The sequence below is a fragment of the Anser cygnoides genome, chromosome 34 (assembly GCF_040182565.1).
Source record: "Anser cygnoides isolate HZ-2024a breed goose chromosome 34, Taihu_goose_T2T_genome, whole genome shotgun sequence".
Taxonomy (NCBI): domain Eukaryota; kingdom Metazoa; phylum Chordata; class Aves; order Anseriformes; family Anatidae; genus Anser; species Anser cygnoides.
Window position 1 is genome coordinate 220,789 of NC_089906.1, and position 19,810 is coordinate 240,598.

The following is a 19,810-nucleotide window of genomic DNA, read 5'->3' on the forward strand; positions in this document are numbered from 1 at the left end:
ATTCACGCTAAAACTGGGTAAATTCATCCCAAACTGGGGAAATCCATCCCAAAACTGTGGAATTTCACCCCAAAAGTAAGGAGATTCACTCCAGAATCAAGTAAATTAAACCCCAAACCAGGCATACTCACGCCAAAACTAGGAAAATTCATCCCAAAACCCGCTAAATTCATCCCCAAACGGGGAAAATTCACCGCAAACTTGGTAAATTTACTCCAAACAGCGTAAATTTACCCCCAAACCAGGGAAATTCACCCCTAAACTAGAGAATTTCACCCCCAAACTGGGGAAATTCCCCCTCAAACTGGGGTAATTGATACTGAAAATGGGTAAATTAACTCAAAACCGGATAAATTTACCCCCAAACTGGGTAAATTCATTCCCAAACTGGGTAAATTCACCCCTAAACTGGGTAAATTCACCTGAAACTGGGTAAATTTACCCCCAAACCAGGGAAATTCACCCCCAAACTGGGGAAAGTCACCCCAAACCCTGCGAAATTCACCCCCAAACATGGGAAATTCACCCCCAAACCGGGCAAATTCATCCCCAAAGTGGGTAAATTCACCCCCAAACTGGGTAAATTCACCTAAACCGGGTAAATTTACCCCCAAACCAGGGAAATTTACCCCCAAACCAGGTAAATTCACCCCCAAACATGGGAAATTCACCCCAAAACTGGGGAAATTCACCCCCAAACCAGGCAAATTCATCCCCAAACTGGGTAAATTCACCCCTAAACTGGGTAAATTCACCTGAAACTGGGTAAATTTACCCCCAAACCAGGGAAATTCACCCCGGCACCGGGCAAATTCATCCCCAAACTGGGTCAATTCACCCCTAAACTGGGTAAATTCACCTGAAACCGGGTAAATTTACCCCCAAACATGGGAAATTCACCCCAAACCAGGGAAATTCACCCTAAAACCGGGGAAATCCACCCCAAAACGTGCACGGGAGGCTCCCGGGGAGCGGTCCCGCGGGGACGGACAGACGGACGGACGGACGGACGGGCGCGGGGGCGCTTTTTTTAAAAAAAAAAAAGAGATGCGTTTATTCCATGATCGGTACAGACCAGATGCATATTCACTGTAGGAAATAAAACCATCGAGTTACTCCAGAGCTCGCCCAATACTGACGCGCCAGGATTGTACTGTATAGTGGGTATTTATGGCACATAACGTCCAACAGTTCCAAGAATAAAATTAAATCGAAGAACGCGCGCCGCCGCTCCGCGGAGGGGGGGGGAAGCCCCGTGCCCGTGGTGGCGGCCGGTATAAAAACCTTTTTTTTTTTTTTTTTTTTTCCAACTTTTTCTTCTTTTTTTTTTTCCCAACGTGTTTTTTTTTTTTCTTGTTGTTGTTCGTTTTGAACGTATTTTTTTTTATGACGCTTTAAAAAAAAAAAAACAACAAAAAAAAAAACGACCAAAAAGACCAAAAAACCGCGGCTTTCTGGTTCTTACAGTTAAAAATATAGACTAAAAGTTTGAAAACTGAGCAAAATAGAAGCCGTTGTGTTCTTTACACCAAATTTGGTGGGGCTCACCAAAAAACCTCAAACAAATATATGCCAACTATATTCACTATACAATACAGCCACAAACACTAGTGGCAGGGCGGTGACGTCCCCCGCTGCCGCTGTTTCTTTTTATTTTCCCCCGCGCCACCCCGCGATGCAGAGGGACGAATGACACCCGGTGAAGAGGTTGAGCAGTGCCGAATTTTCTGGAGGAAGGAAAATTAAAAAAAAAAAAAAAAAAGGGGTGGTGGTGGCGGTGGTGGTGGCGGTGGCGGAGGTGGGGGGGGGTTAGGGGGGGGAAATATAAACGAACGAACGAAAAGACTGAAAGAATCTGACTTTGGTTGGTAGTCGAGCTCCGGTTCCCGGAGCGCCGCGCGCCGCCGGAGCCTCCACCGAGCGGCCGCACGCACGCGCGCGCGCTCGCCGCGGTTCCCTTTTTTCGCGAGCGGGCGCGGAGGTGGGGGGAGGACGGCGGCACCGGGAGCGCCGGCTCATGGAGGGAAGAGAGAGAAAGGCCCCCCCGCCGCCCCCTCGCCGCCGCCCCGGCACTGCTCGCTCTCGTGGACGTTCGGCAAGTCGAGGAGGAGCCTGGCGTCTAGAAAAAGGCGTGACGAAGATGAAGTCCTGGGATATACGGCGAATACGTTTGGCATAGAGGATGTCGAGTGACGACGGGGGCGCGCGCCCCCCCCGGGGTGGCTCCCCCCCACCGGCTTCGCGCGGGGGCGGTGGTCTTCGTCGGTATTCGGGGAGGGGGGTGGGGGGGCGGATGGCGGGCTGTAAGGCAGACCCTGCTGATCCTCCGGAGGCCGCGTTGAAAGAGCCGCGCCGGGCGAGCATGCAGGGGGCCGCGGGCGCGCGCGCGCTCCCCTCCCAGCCGCCGGTAACACTATGGAGAGTTCAAAGGTTTTGTTTTTTTTTTTTTTTTTGCCGGGGGGGTTGGGTTTCGAAAGAGTCAGGAGGAGGAAACGAGGCGCTATTAGAAAAGGTTCTCTTCGAATATTGCCAACAAGTCGCTCTGGAAATTCATGTCGATCGTAGCTGCCATCTGCGGGGAGAGGAGGAAGGGGGCGTCAAGGTGGCGCCAGGGCTCTACGGTGGCGCCAAGGACGTCACGGTGGCATTGGGGGCATCAAGGTGGCATTGGGGGCATCAAGGTGGCACCAAGGACGTCACGGTGGCATTGGGGGCATCAAGGTGGCATTGGGGGCATCAAGGTGGCACCGGGGGCATCAAGGTGGCACCAGGGGCATCAAGGCGGCACCAAGAGAGTCAAGGTGGCATTAGGGGCATCAAGGTGGCACAGGGGGCATCAAGGTGGCACCAAGGACGTCATGGTGGCATTGGGGGCATCAAGGTGGCACCGGGGGCATCAAGGTGGCACCAAGGACGTCATGGTGGCATTGGGAGCATCAAGGTGGCACCGGGGGCATCAAGGCAGCACCAAGAGAGTCAAGGTGGCATTAGGGGCATCAGGGTGGCACAGGGGGCATCAAGGTGGCACCAAGGACATCATGGTGGCATTAGGGGCATGAAGGTGGCACAGGGGGCATCTAAGTGGCACCAGGGACATCAAGTTCGCACCAAGAGAGTCAAGGTGGCAGTGGGGACGTCAAAGTGGCACCAAGGACATCAAGGTGGCATTAGGGGCATCAAGGTGGCATGGGGGGGCATCAAGGTGGCACCGAGAGTGTCAAGGTGGCATCAGGGGCATCAAAGTGGCACCAAGAGAGTCAAGCTGGCACCAAAAAGCGTCAAGGTGGCATTTGGAGGCACCAAGGGCGTCAAGGTGGTACTGGGGGCGTCAAGGTGGCACTAGGGACATCAAAGTGGCACCAGGGGTGTCAGCGTGGCACTGAGGACATCAAGGCTGCACCAGGGATGATGCCGATGTGGCACTGGGCACCTCAAGGTGGCACCAAGGGCATCAAGGTGGCACTGGGTACATCGAGGTGGCACCGCTGAGGTCTAGGCGGCACCTGGGGCACCGAGGTGACACCGGGGAGGGGTCTCCACGTCCCTCGGCCATTGCACGGGGACGCCGGGGGCCTGGAGCTGCCCGTCCCTGCGGCCGCACTCACCGCCTCCCTGCGCCTCCGCTCCTGCTCTCGCTTCCGGGCCATCTCCCTCTGCTGATCCAGCATGGACTGCGAGGACTGCGGCTGCGAGCTCTGGCCTTGGGGCGCGGAGGCTGTGGCCGGTGGCACCTGCTGCTGCTGCTGCTGCTGCTGCTGCTGCTGCTGCTGTTGCTGCTGCTGCTGCTGTTGTTGCTGCTGCTGCTGCTGCTGCTGCTCCTGGCGCCGCCGCACCTCCTCGTGCACCCTGCGAGCCTGCTCCATGGCGTCCTCGTCGTCGCGGCTCCTGCAACGCCGCCAGCAGCACCCGTGAGACCCCACGCTGTGCCCGGAGCACCCCCCTTTTGCTGTCTGGGTGGTGAGGGGGGGCTGCGTGGAATACACCCCCTCTCCCCCCCCCCAACCCCGACCCGAACGCGGCAGCCGGGCGTGCGTACGGCGCCGCGCCAGCCTCGAGGAACCCCGCGGCCCCAAAAATGCCGGCAGGGCATCGGCGAAGCCGCCCTCACCTCATCCGCTCCTGCTCCCGCCGCAGCCGCTCCTTCTCCCTTTCCACCTGTTCTGCCTGAGCTTTCAGCGCCTTCTCCCGCTCCTCCTTCTCCCGCGCCGCCCTCTTGAACTGCTCGAAGCTGTCGCTGGAGGACTTGGCCGTGGAGGAGGGGGTGGTGGGGTGTTTCTGAACCAAGCTCGCCCACGAGCCCATGTTCTTGATTTTCAGGTCCTGGGGAGGGGAGGAGACGTCAGGGGGGACAAGGCTCGCCACCAGGACGGGCCGGCGGCCGCACGCACCGCGCTCAACGCGCAGCAAACCCCCTGCGGCGGCTGAAACCGGCAAATCCCCGGCAGAAACCAGTCCGGGCTCAAGGCCGCAGGACTGGGGGCGCTGGAGCGGGGGGCGCACGCAGCCTTCGGCTACCCCGAGGGTGAGAGGAGGGAGCCGGCACCCTGCCAGAAGCGGGACCAGCTCCCTCTGACCGGCGGCTTCCCGCTGCGATGCCCCCACTCGGCCTCCCTCCGCTTCGTTTTGGGGAGGAATTTCCAAAATCGAGGCAAAGGAACGTAAACCCCCCACCCCCCCCGAAAGCGTGCTGAGCTCAGCCGTACCTTTTTAGGGGCAACGGGCGTTTTTGGTTCCTGCTTCTGTCTGTCTTTGTCCTGCACTCCCGGCGGCGGCGCGTTCTGCTCGGGGGGTCTAATTACGGGCCGCCCGCCCTCCATGGGCTTCATCTCCGTTCCTGCAACGACGAGCGTCACCGTGAGCGGCTGCGCCGCGGGTCCCAGGGGCCGGCCCGTGGCGGATTTCCCGGGGAGCTCGCCTGCCGACCCGCCGGGGCGCTCGGACTCACTTTGCGGGATGTGCGCGGGGGGCTTGATGCTCTCCGGGTGTTTCGGAGGGTCCTGCCGCAGCGGGGGGCTGAAGGTTTCGTTTCGGATGACCGGCGAATGCATCTTCTCCTCCTTCACCACCATCGGCTGCGACTGCACGACGGAGGCGGCTCTCATCTCCTGCCACGTTAGCAGATGGCGAGGGTCAGGCACCGACCAACGGCCCCTACCCCTTCGCCAGCCCCCTCGCCCGTCCCCCGGGAAGCAAACCTCCTTGCTCTCTCCAGCAATCCGCCCTGGGTGGGGGAGGGGGGGGAGAAAAAGGCGACGGCTCCCGGCTGCGCCCCCAGGTGCGGGCTCTGCCTTCCCTTTACCTGTTTTTTTGGCTGGATATTTTGCTGAGGTGGCGACTGGTGGACCAAGCCCTGGAACGGCGGCATCTGTGGGGAATGCATCATGAGAGGGGAAGGGGCTTCCCTCAAGTGACCTGGAACAGTGCAGCACCACTCGGTTAGCCGGCAGCAACGCTCCTTTCGCCAAACATCACCCCCCCCCCGGCCCCGAGCGCGCCTCGCCCCGACGGCCCCGGCGCCGCGACCCGTCACGGGCGACCCCGACGCGTCCGACCGACCGAGGCCGGGCCACCGCGGGGGGACCGCGAGCCGCCCCGAGGACACCGGGGTGTCACCCGCTGGCAGAAGCGGCGCTGAGAATCCGCACAGATGCTTTTTCCTGCCCCCCCCTTGCGCCCGGCGGCGGAGGGGCAAGGCCGAGGCACCCGCCAGCTCCAGGAGGAAGGGTCGGCGAGCCCGAAATCAGACGGCGCCGATGCGGAAAGTGGGTGGCAAGGGGGTGCTTTTGTGGAGGGCAGCGCCCTTGGGTGCCCCCGTCCCCGGTGAAGGGAGCAGGAGGCGAGCGCTCCCCTTGGGATACGACCCTGGGAAACGCTTCTGAAAGCTTTGGGGAACCTGCCCCGGGCGGCTCCGCCTCTTGTTTCGTGTGAAAGCTTGCCTTTTTGGCAACAGCTCAGCGAAAAGAAGGAGCCGCCGCCACCGAGGCCGCTCGCTGGAGGCTTTCCGGAGGCCTCGCCAGCTCCAAGCCTCGTCCGGCCTCCACTGGGGAGAGCGGAGCCTTGCGCAAGGCTCCAACGCTTCCCCCCCCTCAATCCGCCTCCGTGCGAGGCTGCGGGAGGCCGGGAGAGAACCTCGGCCCCGCTGAGCCCTCGTGGGTGGCTTTTTGGGGTCTTTAGCAGGAGCGTGTGCCCGTGCCGGGGGGGGGGGGGCGCGTTTTGAGCCAAAGGATGCGCAGGGGGAAAGGCCACGGCGCGACACGCAGCGTGGCCACCAAACTGTGCGCCAAGCGCAGGGAACCGCGGCTCCGCGGTCCCCAAACCCGGACCGACGAGCAGCTCGACGCCACGACCGCGAGCCTGGAGAGCCGGAGCCGCTCCGCGTCCCCTGGCCGTGTCCCCACGGAGCCGGGGTGCCCAAAAACCGGGCCGTGGCCACGCGTGGGACGCGTCACACCACGTGGATGTCGCACAGGTCGCGCACACGGTCCCTGTCCTCCGTGACAACACGGACAACCCCCGCAGGACGCTTTGAGCGGGAGCAGGGAGGAGCCGATTTTCTGTTTTTGGGGAAGAACGGGACGGAGACCTCGGGCTTAGCACGGTCTCCGAGGTGGGATGTGGCCAAAGGAGCTTGCCCGCTCCCAGCAGCGCTCAGCCGAGTGCTTTCCGTGCTGGGAAAGGCCACGGGGGGACCAAGCCGGGAAAAGGATCAGCAACAGGGCCGGGGGGGCCACGGAACGCCCGGCGGTGTGTGGCCAAGCGCTGATCGCCAGCAACAACACGGCCCGTCCTCGGCTTTCCCCCAAATCCTTCCTCCTCCTCGCCTCGGCAGCTCAGCGGCTGCGCTCCCGGAGGCCCCGCTGGCGAGGCCAAGCCTCCGCTCCTCCCTGGGAGCGCTCGGAAAACGGCGCCCGAAGGGGACGCGCGACCCTGAGAGCTCTACAACCGCGGAGCGGCCGGCGCCGGCGCGCGACGAAACGGTGCCGGCCGCATCCAGCGCTCGGCCCGTTCGGCAACGGCAGTGCCCAAGACCCCAAATCCGGGATCCTGCCTCGGCGAGGGGTTTGTCAGGCTCGGGGCCGGACCGTGGCGACTCCCCCCGAGCCCAGCGCCGTCTTGGACCGCCGGGCGCCGCTCGGGCTCGGAGGACGCGGGGCGCCGGCCGCCACCCCACAGCCCGGCGTCGCCGAGCGCGACCCCAGCGGGGTTCGAGGCTCTCCAGGGGCGGCCGCGAGTCCCGCTCACCGGTCGAGTAGGGGTCGGGCTTGTGGTGCCGCGGCGAGGGGTGGTGCTGGATGACTTGCTGAGGTTTCGCCGGCTGCGGCGGCTGCGGCGGCGGCGGCGGCGGCGGCTGCGGGGGCGGGTGCTGCTGCGGAGGCGGCTGCGGTTGGGGGATGTGGGAAGGGAAGGACATGGGCTGCATGTGCATGGGCCTCTGCTGGGGCTGGTGCTGCAGCTGCTGCACCGCGGGGTGCGCCGGAGGCTGCAGGGGAGGCTGGGGCTGCGACTGGACCTTCACTGAAGGGAGAAGAGGAGTCTGCGGCTGCACTTTCTGCAGCTGTTGAAGGTAGAGCTGCATCTGGCTGGTGCTCAGAGGCAGGCTGTGGTGAGGCGGGGGCGGCTCCTCGTCCTCCAGCAGGACCTGGGGAGGCTGGGGCAGAGGCGGCTGCGGGAGCAGAGGCTGCTGGCTGATGGCTGGCGAGACGGCCGGCGGGCGCGAAGGCTTCGGGGGCAGCGCGGCGGCGCGGTTGCTGGGTCTCGAGGGCTGCTGAGGCAGAGCGTTGTGCAAAGCTGGGGAGAGAGGGGACGAGACGGTGGCACCGCCTGCGTGGACGCGGGCGGCCTCCTCCCCGCCCGCCCTCCGGGAGCGAGCCAAGGCCGCTTCCTCGCTCCCTCCTCTCCCTCCCGCCCCGGGTTCGTGGCTCTAGCGGCCAGCGTGGGGTGTCCAGCACCCAACACGGGGTGTCCAGCACCCAACAAGGCACCCAGCACCCAGTACAAGGTGCCAGCACCCAACATGGGGTGTCTAGCACTCAACACGGGGTGTCCAGCACCCAATAAAGTGCCCAGCACCCAGTACAAGATGCCAGCACCCAACACAGGGTGCTTAGCACTCAACACAGGGTGTCCAGCACCCAACATGGAATGTCCGGCACCTAAAAAGGTCCCCGGAACCCAGTACAAGGTGCCAGAACCCAACATGGGGTGTCTAGCACTCAGCACGGGGTGTCCGGCACCCAACACAGCGTGTCCAGCACCTAACACAGGCTGTCCAGCACCCAACAAGGTACCTGGCACCCAGTACAAGATGCCAGCACCCAACACAGGGTGCTTAGCACTCAACACAGGGTGTCCAGCACCCAACATGGAGTGTCCAGCACCTAAAAAGGTACCCGGCACCCAGTACAAGGTGCCAGCACCCAACGCAGGGTGTCTAGCACCTAATGTAGAGTGGCCAGCCCTCAACACAAGTTGGCCAGCACCCAACAAGGTGACCAGCACCCAACACAGGGTGTCCAGCACCCCATGCAGAGTGTCCACCACCAAACAAAGGGTGCCCAACACCCAACAAAAGCTGCTCAGTGCAAGGTGGCTGGCACCCAACATGGGGTACCTAGCACCCAACGCTGGGTACCTAGCACCCAACGCGGGGTACCAAGCACCCAAGGTAGGGTACCCAGCACCCAACGTGGGGTACCTAGCACCCAACATGGGGTACCTAGCACCCAACATAGGGTACCTAGCACCCAACGTGGGGTACCTAGCACCCAACAGGGGATACCTAGCACCCAAAAGGGGGTATCTAGCACCCAAAAGGGGGTACCTAGCACCCAACATAGAGTACCTAGCACCCAAAAGGGGGTACCTAGCACCCAACATAGAGTACCTAGCACCCAACGTAGGGTACCTAGCACCCAACGCGGGGTACCTAGCATCCAACGCAGGGTACCTAGCACCCGACGTAGCGTACCTAGCACTCAAGCAGGGTCCCTAGCACCCACACCACGCTCACCTGGAGGAGAGACCACCGCATGTTGGTTCAGGTGGGGAGGAGTGCTGTGCTCAGGTGGCTGGGGAAGATGGGGTGGCATCTCCGGCTGGGGAAGATGCATGATGGGTTGAGTGAAATGTGGCATAGTGTCGAACATGTTCCCTGGGAGTGGGTGCTCCATGACGGGGACTTGCGCGGGTACGAAAGGTGGGGGGGAGGACTTCATCGGTGGCGGCGCTTGCGGAGGGACGGGCGGCGGCGGCGGCGGCTGCTGTGGCTGTAGCTGCTGCGGTGGCAGCGGCTGCGGCGGTGGCGGTGGCGGGGGCTGCTGCTGCGGCGGCGGTGGGGGCTGCTGCGGCGGCTGCTGCTGCTGCTGCTGCACCGGTGGATGGTGGTGATGGTGATGCTATGGAACAAACGCTCGTTACCCAAAAATGCCTTGCTGGATTGGACCCCACGGCCGTGACTCGGCTGGCCGCGGGACGGCTTCCAAGCAAAGCAAAAGCCTCTCGTGCTGGAGGGCTGGAGTCTTTGAGCCAGCTTGGCAGGACACCCCGTGGCCCCACAGCTCCCTGGGGACTCGATCCCAACCCAGTGGGACGGGGAGGATACTCTGGGTCCTACCTTTTTTTGCTCTCGCCCAGAATGCCCTTTCTTCTTCAATTTTGGTGCCATTTCTGCAAAGAGAAGAGGGGACAGAGCAAATGTTAGTACCCGGACTGTGCTGCTCCGCGCATCCACGGTGAAAGAAACAGAGCGGCCAACCCGCGGCAGCGGTTTGCTATGACCCACTCAAACCCACTTAATCCCCTGAGCTGGCTTTTCCTGAGCTCCCCACCTGGGACCGGGGAGGATCGGGGTTTTCAGCATCGTGCTGCGGGCCCCGCACGCGAACGCAATGAGATGGGAGCCTCCCTCCAGCAGCACCTCTGCTGCTCGGGTTTTGGCAAAGCAGCGCACGAGAGCAACGGAGCTGTGCTTGACCAGACTCAGCTATTCCAGGAATGCCGCCTCGCTCTGAGGCAGAGATAAGGAGAGAGACGCTGGAACCACAAGGAGATAAAAAAAAAAAAAGAAATGGAGCTAGGCAAACAGCGACCCTGCCTCCTAACCCAGAGGATTTGGGTCTGGCTGTGTGAGCGGACAAAGGGTGATCTCTCACGCCTCCTCCCTGTGCTGCGCGGAGAGCCGGAGATATTTTTAAAGCACGATCATCGCAACAACTGGCCTAAGTTCGTGTACACAACCACCCTTTCCCAGGATTTCCTCTGCAAGTCCCCGCCAAGAAACGGCGAAGCAACAGAAATACATTTGTCCGATATCGGGTTATCCAGCCAAAAATTCCTCGGCGGCAAATTCCAGCCCGACAGCGCTCGACTCCTTTGGCCTTATGTGGCGTTATTTCAGCCGTGCTTGGCACGGGAGGCAATTTCGACCCCAACGCCGTTTCCAAAGGTGGCTTGAGACAACCCTGGCAAAATCAGCCTTGCCTGTTTTTTTGGCTGATTTTTTAGGCTCGCCTCCTCTTCCTCTCCTGGGTTGAGGCACAGTGGAAGACGTTTTGATGAGGACACAAAGATCTGGGCATCATCGAACACCCAAAAGCAAAGGGAACGTGCTCTGATTTTGCAGATGACGAGGCCGAAGCAAAAAGAAATGTCAATTTGGAAAGAAAAGGAAAATCTCAGCTCAGGGCACCAACCACAGCAGAAGTGTCCAGCCCCTGCTGCAGACAACGTGCCTGCAAAGAGTCCTTTGGAAGGCAAGAATTGTTTGATGTGGGTGCACGAAGGTGGCAGAGCCCCTTTGGAAATCTCCACGCTCGCAGATCCAGTGGAAGAGGGGGCACGGTGGCCGTTTCCAGCTCCTGCAGCCCAGCTCCGGGAGATTTCGCCTTCCCAGGGCAAAAATACAGGGATGAGTTCGTGGGTGGAAGCTGGTCAAAGGGCAAGGTGGCTGTGGATGCAGGGAAAAGCAAGACGGGCTGAGAAACGGGTGACTTCTGTGGATGCTCCACTTACCCAGGGCTGCGCGGCCACGGGGCCGTGTGGCCAAAAGCCTCCCAGCCCCACAGCGAGCAGTGATATGGGGGGGTTGCAAGGAGCCCTGCTTCCGCCTTATTTGGGGTAAAAGCGCTCATGGGAAGGGAAAGGACTTGAAACTCGGAGGAGGTTCACTGCAGACTGCGGGTAGCGGGGAAGAGAAGAGAAAAGCGTTGGGTGGCCTGGAACTAAGATGTGTCCTCGAAGGAGATGGGCCGGGGCTGAAAAAAGCCCCGCGAGCATCGTGGCAGAGCGCCTCTCTCTGATCCGGGTTGGAGACGCCAACCCGCGCGGCTTTGAGGCCGAAAGATGAGGAAGGGGAAAACCCCGAGGGCCAGCGGTGGGGTCGGAGCGAGCAACCGCGGCGAGAACGGACGGGGATCCAGCGCTGAGGAGCCGGCACCTTTTCTCATCGCTTCTTTAGGGAGATGCTCGCGTATTTCCCCACCGTCCTGGCTGAGGTTCGGTGCAGGCAGGGCGCACGGCGTCCCCGGCGTACGCTCGGTACCGCAGGCGACCATCCAGGCTGGGAAGCGGCGCCGGTCCCGCTCGGCATTGGGAGCACGCCGCGATGCGATGGAAGCGTTCTCCGGCACGACAGCCGATTGCAGAGGTGCAAGAAGATCCGAGCCCTGGCTGAGGATGGGCAACTGAGCATCCTCCACTGGCTTGGCGCGATGGCAACTGGTGGGCAACCGGCGGCGAGGCTGCGGGGGCCTCCCCAGGGGAAAAAAAAACAAAAAAAAAACAAAAAAAAAGGGGTTTGTGCCCAAAACGAGCCCTGTCCAAGCAGCTGGGAGCTGGAAGGAAAAAGAACATCGGCGGGCCTGCCACTCTGCTTTCTGTGCGTGGGTGAAAGCACCGAAAAACACAGGAATGCAGTTTCCATGATGTCATTTCAGCGCGTTTGGCAGAGCAGGAGGATGGTGCTGAGCTGCTCAGCACCCAAGCGGCTCCCGCGGGCGCACGCCTTCCCTGGAGGCTCTCCGGCACCTTCCCCTCTTTAGGGTTTCTTCCCTAAATTCTTGGCTCCTGCTCCCACCCACATCTGTCCCGAATAGCAAATCCCTAACGTACGCTTCCCTAGCGGCAAGACTTCCATCTCCACGTAAAATAGTTAAAAACTACGATTCCAGGATTATACAAAAGGTGCATTTTTCTGGAGCAAGCCAAACACTTTATTTATTTTATTATTTAAAAACAGAACGAAACGAACAAAAAAAAAAAAACTATACAATTTTTTTTTTCTTTTCTTTTTGGAAGGAGGTTGTGGTTACATGGCTGTTATAATCCAAAAGCATGCAGACAAGATATAAAAATAAACAGATTTGTATAAAGTAATTCTTTGTAGCAGGTAAAACACTAACTGGAAGAAATCTGAATAAAAACGGTACGAAAACAGTCCATTCTTGGTCAAATCCATTCCAACTTTCAAACAGTTCACACTGGTGCAATCGGAGAGAGCTAGAGTTACAAGTTTGCTGAAGAAACATGCAGTTATACATTCCAATCAAAGAGAGCGCGATCCCACCCCCCCTGCGCCTCGCAGGGAAATAACACGCGGCAGAACAAACGGCTCGGCCGGGGAGAACATTTTAACAAGTGGCTAAAAGAGACCCGAATTTCAGGAAAACGGCACGAGAAACGACTTGGGAACAGGCTATTGCTCAGCGACAGAGCTGCCCCTGGGTAGAAAAGCTGACTCAAAGAGGTTTTGGGACCGCGGAGCCGTCTGCGGCCCCACCGAGGGGTCCTGGGGTCGGGTCTGGGTGGTTTTTTAGCACCTAAGGTGAAAACCTGAGCCTGGGTTTCCCCTTTCCAGCCTCCCAGCCGCAGCAAAGCCCGTGAGCTCCTAAAAAAGGCAGGAATCATCTATGGGAAAAGCAGGGGGATTTGGGGTTCTGGGGGAGAGCAGGAGCTGCGGGATCAGCAAACGAGGCTAAAACGCGCCCGAAGCTCTCTGCCCTCTGCCATCCAGGCAAAACCATCGCGATGGAAGCGTGGAAAGGGCTCGTGGTGCCGAAACGAGCGGCACCCGGCTGCACCGAGCCCAGAAACGGCCCAGGAAAGGGGGCGGAAAGGAGCAAATCCTTCCCAAAAACCCGCTTCGAACAACCAACGGTTCGGCCGTGGCAGCGCCAGCCCTCTCTCGAGGCCGCAGAATGGATCCGGGGTTAAATAAAAACTCGCTCGAGACAATAAAAGTTGCCCTGAGCAAGCAGGAGAGCATCGCGGAGGACACCAGGACCGGCTTCGCGACGACAAAACCCGAGCCACTGGCGGCGGCGGGATGTCGCTACGCCTCGTCGCGCCGCCTCACATTAGCTCCTCTCTTCCCAAGGGCAGAAACAGCTCCAAGCGCGGGCTTGCAGAAAGCCCCAAAACGGCTTTTCTCCCATTTCGCAGCCCGGTTTTTGAATCCTTAATAACAAACTGCCCGCACCAGCCCTGGGCTTGACACCGCTGCCATTGCACCTGCGCCTTAAGCAAAGCCTTTACGCACCTACGCGCTTGGATCTCGTTCACAACTCGCTAAAACAGGGGGATTTTGGGGAAAAAAAAAAAACAAAAAACAAACAACAAAATCCACAAGCACGAAACCCAAGAGGCCGTTGCTGCTACCCGAGAAGTGTAAAAGCCACGGCTGTTTTCCCCAAAAGCTCGGGGTCGTTTGCATGCACCTGGGCGCTAATTACGACGAGTTAGACTGGAATAACCCTCTCGTTCTGCACCGCTGGTTTCGCAGGGCTTAAGGCAAAGGCTGCTCGGTCTCGTCTCCTACACGACAAAGCCCGTATTTATTTTTCCCCCCCCCCCCCTTTGAAGCCTCCTGCTTTCAGAGTATCGCCGTACCTGCGGGTTTAGAGGAGGAGAACAACGCTCCCGACTTAAATAAACACAACACGCTCTGCTGGCAACTGAACCGAGGGCTGGAGACATCGCTCCGAAGTGAGCAGGAGAAAAAGGACCCAGGAAAAAGGATCCACAAAAAAAGGACCCAGGAAAAAGGATCCACGGAAAAGGATCCAGGAAAAAGGATCCTCGTCTTACGAGCTCTGGGCTGCAAAAAGCAAGAGGCAGCTCGTGGGAGAGCGCTGCCCGACAGCAAAGCTGCGTGCAGCTTCAAAGCAAGTCAACAGCGCTCGCAGTTAATTGCAGTTAATTCTCGTTGACGGCTTTACGGCATCTGGTTTTGCTTGCACCCGTGAGCACGGCCTGCCCGGCTTTTTTTCCTCAAAGCGCTGAACCAAAGCAGGAGCAAACTGAGGTAAAACAGAAGTCGTGCACCAGCACGTGTCGGGTTTTAACACCCCCAACGTCTACTGCGCAAAACCCAAGGCGTGATCCCACCGCGCAGCAGCTCAGCAGCCAAACCAAGCGGCCAGAGAAAAAAGACACAGAGAAAGCTCGTGAGATGCCTGACCCCAACTCAAATCGCAGAGCAAACTTCGGAAGCCTACCAAAGTGGCAAACCCAATTCTCCACCTCCCCGGCAAATACAGGAATATTTAACAACAGCAAAAAGGAACGGCCTCATCCTGCTCCAAGGTCCGCAGGGACCGGGGACAAGGACAGGGCTGCCGTGTCACCGAAAGCGCGGTCACGCACGGCATCGGAAACGTGCGCCCCCCCCCCAGCAATTAAACAGGGCCCCGATAATTTAGAGGGAACGAAGCGGCTCTGCAGGCACCTGGCCACGCTGCCAGCGAGGGCTTTCGGCAGCTCGTGGTGTTCGATCGGGGGGGGGGGGGAGGCTTGGCTTTTTTAGGAAAACCAAAGCCCCGATGGCTGTAAATTATTAAAAAAAGAAAAAAAAAAGGAGTTTAATCATCTGTTTGCCACATCGCATCATTGATGCGGTTCTCTTCTAAATCCAAAGGTCTGGGCTTCTATCTGCAAATTGTTTCCTCCCTCTCTGCATCTATAGCCCCGTCGCCAGGCACGGTTTGGGAGAAAAAAGAGCATTTTCAGTTTCATCAGGGGCCGGTTTTGTCAGCTGGAGCGGATTTGGGGCCGTGGGAGGCTTTGACGCTGTTACACAAGCGCAGCTCCCAATTATCCCCACCTAATTCCATTAGCGGGGAGGGCTGGGCACCGTTTTGGTGCGCGGTCCAGCGCCGCCTCTTTGGCAGAGAAGAATTTCCAACCAGCACCACATTGCCCTCGTCAGATTCGCCTCCGCGGGCCGTTTTTTCGTCCCGCGTTTCGTTTGGAAACGGGACCGGCACACCCCGGCCTCAGGTGGGGTCGGCCCCTGATGAAACTTTGGGTCTAGTGGGAGGTGTCCCTGCCCACCGGGGGGCTGGAACCCGATGGTTTTTAAGGTCCCCTTCCGACCCCAACCACGCTGCGGCTCTGGGACCCGAGACGGCGAGCGGCGTCCCTGGGGGGGACGCGTGGAGGTGCCACCCCCGGGGAGAAAAGCGCTCGCTTCTGCTTCGGTCTATTCCATCACGAGCCCTCTGCACCCTAGGAGTTATTAAAATCGCTTCGTTCAGAGCTCTGCCCGTCCCTTCCAGTGCCTGCTCGCAGCAAAACACGGCCCCGACAGAGCTCTCGTCCCACCTGGGACCGCGGACAAGCAGAATGGCGCTCGGCCAGGCGGCCGCACGGCGCGGCGAGCCCTCGGGGTGCCCAACACGACCAGGGGGGCTCCGAGCCCCTGGCAAAGCCACGCAGAGCTGCAGGCAGGAGGAGATAAATGGAAATAAGCGGCCCGAGTGTTGTCTACGAGCACAAACACGGCCGGTTTGTGTCACTGCTTGGCCAAGGAGCATGGGTCCCCCTTCCCCTCTTGGCATTTGTCACCGACAGATTTAACCTTCCGATCGCCACCTACGAGTTATTTCAACACAACAAAACCTCTCAAGTTCCTCAAAAAAAAAACCCCACGCAGATCCTACTGAAAATACGTGGAAGTAGGCAACAGCACGCAACCTCCGCGTGTCACGTTAAAAGACAGCGCACTCCGGCATTACCCCAGACGCACACATCCTTAAAAACTGAAGCATTTACGGGAACTGGTGCCAGCTTGGCTCCACTGCAAGTCCAATCAACCCCAGCTGCTGCGTTTTTGGAGGAGAAAGGAAGACGGAGAGGAGCCTTCCGACAGCTCTCAGGCCCTGCTGGTTTCGGAGCTGCAGAGCTGCGAGCCCCCAGCCCGTGCGTTTCTTTTCTCCTCCTACCAAAAGGACGCGAGGCCGGAGGCCGGCAGGATCGCCAGCGGATTTCTGCCCGGTCCTGGTGGCGTTTGTGCCACGGAGCCAGCCCCGCTCTGAAAGAGGAGGAAGGACGCCTCCTGCCTCGTGCAGAAGCCCTTCTGCTGACCTGCGTGCTGGGAAGAGCCCGGGGTCACCTCTGGAGGCCAAGCCGGGTTAGCAGCTAGCGGGGGAAAGAGCTTTAGTCGACCGCACGGCTTTGCTGACGTAAAAGCAAGCAGGGAACGCCAGCACGTGATGTTAGAGGACAGAGCAACGCGTCGCGAGAGGGTGAGGGCAGCCTCATCCAAGCCCAAATGACAAAAGGCTGAGGTCGCACCAAGGCAGAAGCACGGAGCTACGCAGAGCAGACGCTGCCCTGGGAAGTTTTCACCCTACTTTTTCTACACAGACCTGCCCGACGCCGTAAAAAAGGCTCTTACGCACAAATAACGCACGTTTCCCAAGTCTTTCTCCACCACACCGCTCTGTTGCACAAGCGTTCCTGGTGAGAACGCCTCGTGCCTCCCGTGAGGACAATAGAGCGGCTTTCTAAAAATACAGATCTAGGTCATCAGCCAGACAAAGAGCTACCTTGGCACACGCCGCAGTTTGGCTCCTGCGCCCACATCCAACTCGAGAAAGGAAAGCTTATGAAAATATCTCGTAGCGCTCGAGAACTGCCAGAGACAACAGCGCTACTGCCAAGTTGTACACGGAGGGCCCGAGACGGGCAACATGCAGCATCTCCGCTGGGTACATTGGTTTGATTACAAAGACAAAAAATTAAAGACCAAGCCGGTAATGAAAACATATTTATTTATACAGAAAACAGGTATAGGACTGAGTCTTTAAATAAGCTGCATCTAACCTGTTTCTGAATCTTCACTGTCGGAGGAGCTCGACTCGCTGGTGCTCTCAGACTCTGAGGACGAGAACCCCTTCATTTTAGAGGAACCAGCAATTACATCCACTTTTTCTGCTGCAACAAGACAACAGTACAAGAGCGTCAGAAGGAGAAGCAGCCCCCCGGCACCCTGCCTCCTGCTGCGTGCTCCTCCCTGACTGCTGCTAACAGCGAGACCCCCGGGGGGCCGCGTGGCAAACCCCCCTCGATTTTGCTGCGCTTATCCCCACCGCTGACTTGCCCGAGCTGGGCTGCAGCAGGCCCTCGGAGGTCTTACAGGGGGCGATTCCCTAAGGGGCGGAAAATGATGGGGGTTTCCCCTCCCACCGTGTCAGGCCAGGGCTGCTGCCGAACCCGGGCTCCTCTCCGCAGCTCGCGGCCACCCCGAGCTCGCTGTGCCCAGCAGCAGCGGGTTCTCGCTGCTGAAAATTCACTTTTTTTTTTAGCTGCAGCACCTTCCTGGCCCAGGTAGGCAGCCAGGCAGGTGGCTGAGGCAGCGGGAAGTAGGCAGCCGCCTGTTTTAATAGCTTAAGCCCCAATAAAAACGGGTCGCTACAGCTGAAGAGCCCTCGGGCCCTGCTGTACCTCTTTACGACCTGCTAAACCGAAACAGAACTATCTAAATGTTTTAATCGGGTACGGGAGCATAAAGCAACCTCCCGAGGTTTGGGTAGGTTTGTTTTCCACTCTGCTTTATAGCACGCTGTGATCAGCCCCCCCTTGCCCACGGGCAACTAGGAGGTTCCTTTCAAATCCCCCAAGATTTCGTTTCAGTAACCAAAATGCTGATCAGTTCCTCAGCCGTGAATAAACGGGGACGGTGAAAAGTGGAATAAAAAGCCTCCAGAAGCTGGCAGAGAGGAGGGGCGAGGTCGGGAGCCTCAGCCCCGAAGAGCAGGCAGCTCAGAGCGAGCCCCGTGCCCTGCAGGACGCCGTGGTCCCCCCACCCGCCTCCGCTCCCCTGCCCCACCGCAAGGCTGCTGCTCGTCACAAAGAGCACCCGCGGTTTGTATAAAAACAGCCTGCCTCGGGCTGAAACGGCGGGTGCCCTTCCACCTAACTGGCAGCAAGTGGCACGCTTCGTACCGGTAGGATTTGGAAGAAAATATTTACGTTAGAGGGAGGCCGAGGATCAGCAGCCTCGTGTCTGAGCAGCTGGATTCAGGTCCAGCAGCAGGATTTAACAGCCACGCTGTGGTGGCACTGCTCCTTTGGCTAGAGAAGTAACAGCTCCCCTCTTTCACTGAGCAAGGATATAAACCGCCCAAAAACCGGCACGCGTGCACCCATCTCTCTCTGCAAATCCGTCACCCGGCTGGGAACACCCGGCCGGAACACGAGGGGAACAGCTCTGAGGCTGACAGGTACCTTGAGGTTTCCTCTTCTTCCGTAAACACGAGGTCACGTATCTCTCCAGCTCCCGTAACGTGGAGGGTTTCAATGTCTCAAAGTCAATTTCAATCTCATCGGGATTGGAGTTTTTAAGCGAGGGTTCTCTCGACTGGATGATATGGACAACTCGGCCCAGTTTCTCACCAGGGAGTTTGTTAATGTCCAGGCTCAGCTGCCTCTTCTCCTCATAGGACATTGGCTTACACTTCTCCTCCTCCTCAGACTCGTAGGCTGGGGGGGGCTTGCTGTTCTTCACCGTCACAGGCTCCTTCTTACTACTTAAGAATAATTATAAAATGTTATTACAGAGCACACCGAAACACAGAGACGTTTCAAAAAACAGCTGCTTGGCTCTAACACCGTGTAACAACCACGTCGCTCTTATTTTACAACTACCGCTGCGGCATCAGAGAACGAACCGGGCACGAGGTGCAGGAGGGAGCTCTCTGCACGTTTCCTTTCAATCCCAAAGGGCATCCTCTTATTTTCCAGCCCAGCCACGAGGCTGGATGCGGGATGCTCAGCCTGCTACCCGTTGGACATCCGAGTCTGAGCTCCCCGTCCAACTTTCCCTCAACTCAGACAGAAATGAGCAGCTCCAGAGGTTAATTCTTCACATCTGCGCTCGGACGGACGGAAGCCTAACTGAGGCTGCGCATTTCCCTGCTGGAAAGGCTTCTGCTGTGTGGAGTCTGACACCGCAGCACCACTAGGGCAGCGCAATCTCCCTGTAGGCTGCACGCAGGCAGAAGCAAAAGCCAGCATCCGTAAAGAAATACGTTCACAAGAAGCAACGACTCCTTAATTTCATCTCGTTACAGCTAAATACGCCAAACTCCTCCCTTTCACCTCCTTTTCGGGGTTCAATACCAAGGCACAACGTCCCCTTCCCGTTCCAGCAGCAGATACTCGGCTCTTGGCACCTTACCTCTTCGTTTAAAACCTCCAGCCCCAACAAAAGGAAGGGGTAGGGAAAACTAGAGAACGCAGGGCGCTGAGATGCAGCGCCCCGACTCTGCGGGGTTTTCTCTCCTGTACTTAACGTGCTGAAAGCAGCCCCAGCAGGCAGACACCGAACCACAGCAGCACGAGCAGGTGCTGCTGCTGAGCTCACGCCCGCGACTCAAACCGATCACACCAGCGCGAAGGCGAGGGGCCTTGCTGCGAGCCAGCCCTACACCAAAGGCATAGGAGTTACTTTTCAAGAATCCTGTGTGTAAGAAAGTTAATTATCACAAGAAAAAAAGAGTGTCATGCTCCTCAGCGCAACAAAACGTGAGGG

General features: G+C 58.8%; 1 protein-coding gene across 7 annotated transcripts in view; it reads right to left on the minus strand.

The window, feature by feature from the left end:
- Nucleotides 1-1,399: 1,399 nt before the first annotated feature.
- BRD4 (bromodomain containing 4) overlaps nt 1,400-19,810 on the minus strand; it is a 62,313-nt gene continuing 43,902 nt past the window's right edge. For 5 of the 7 annotated variants that reach the window (XM_066986516.1, XM_066986512.1, XM_066986515.1 and 2 more), the window contains 11 exons: nt 18,505-18,806; nt 17,101-17,211; nt 9,614-9,666; nt 9,011-9,395; nt 7,243-7,788; nt 5,300-5,412; nt 4,946-5,105; nt 4,704-4,834; nt 4,109-4,320; nt 3,606-3,885; nt 1,400-2,572 (listed from right to left, as the gene is read on the minus strand). In XM_066986516.1, the coding sequence (XP_066842617.1) occupies nt 2,504-2,572; nt 3,606-3,885; nt 4,109-4,320; nt 4,704-4,834; nt 4,946-5,105; nt 5,300-5,412; nt 7,243-7,788; nt 9,011-9,395; nt 9,614-9,666; nt 17,101-17,211; nt 18,505-18,806 (2,362 nt within the window). In that variant the 3' untranslated portion in view covers nt 1,400-2,503. Of the gene's footprint in view, nt 2,573-3,605; nt 3,886-4,108; nt 4,321-4,703; nt 4,835-4,945; nt 5,106-5,299; nt 5,413-7,242; nt 7,789-9,010; nt 9,396-9,613; nt 9,667-17,100; nt 17,212-18,504; nt 18,807-19,810 lie in introns of those variants that run through there. The other 2 variants (XM_066986514.1, XR_010827154.1) reach the window with 2 other exon arrangements.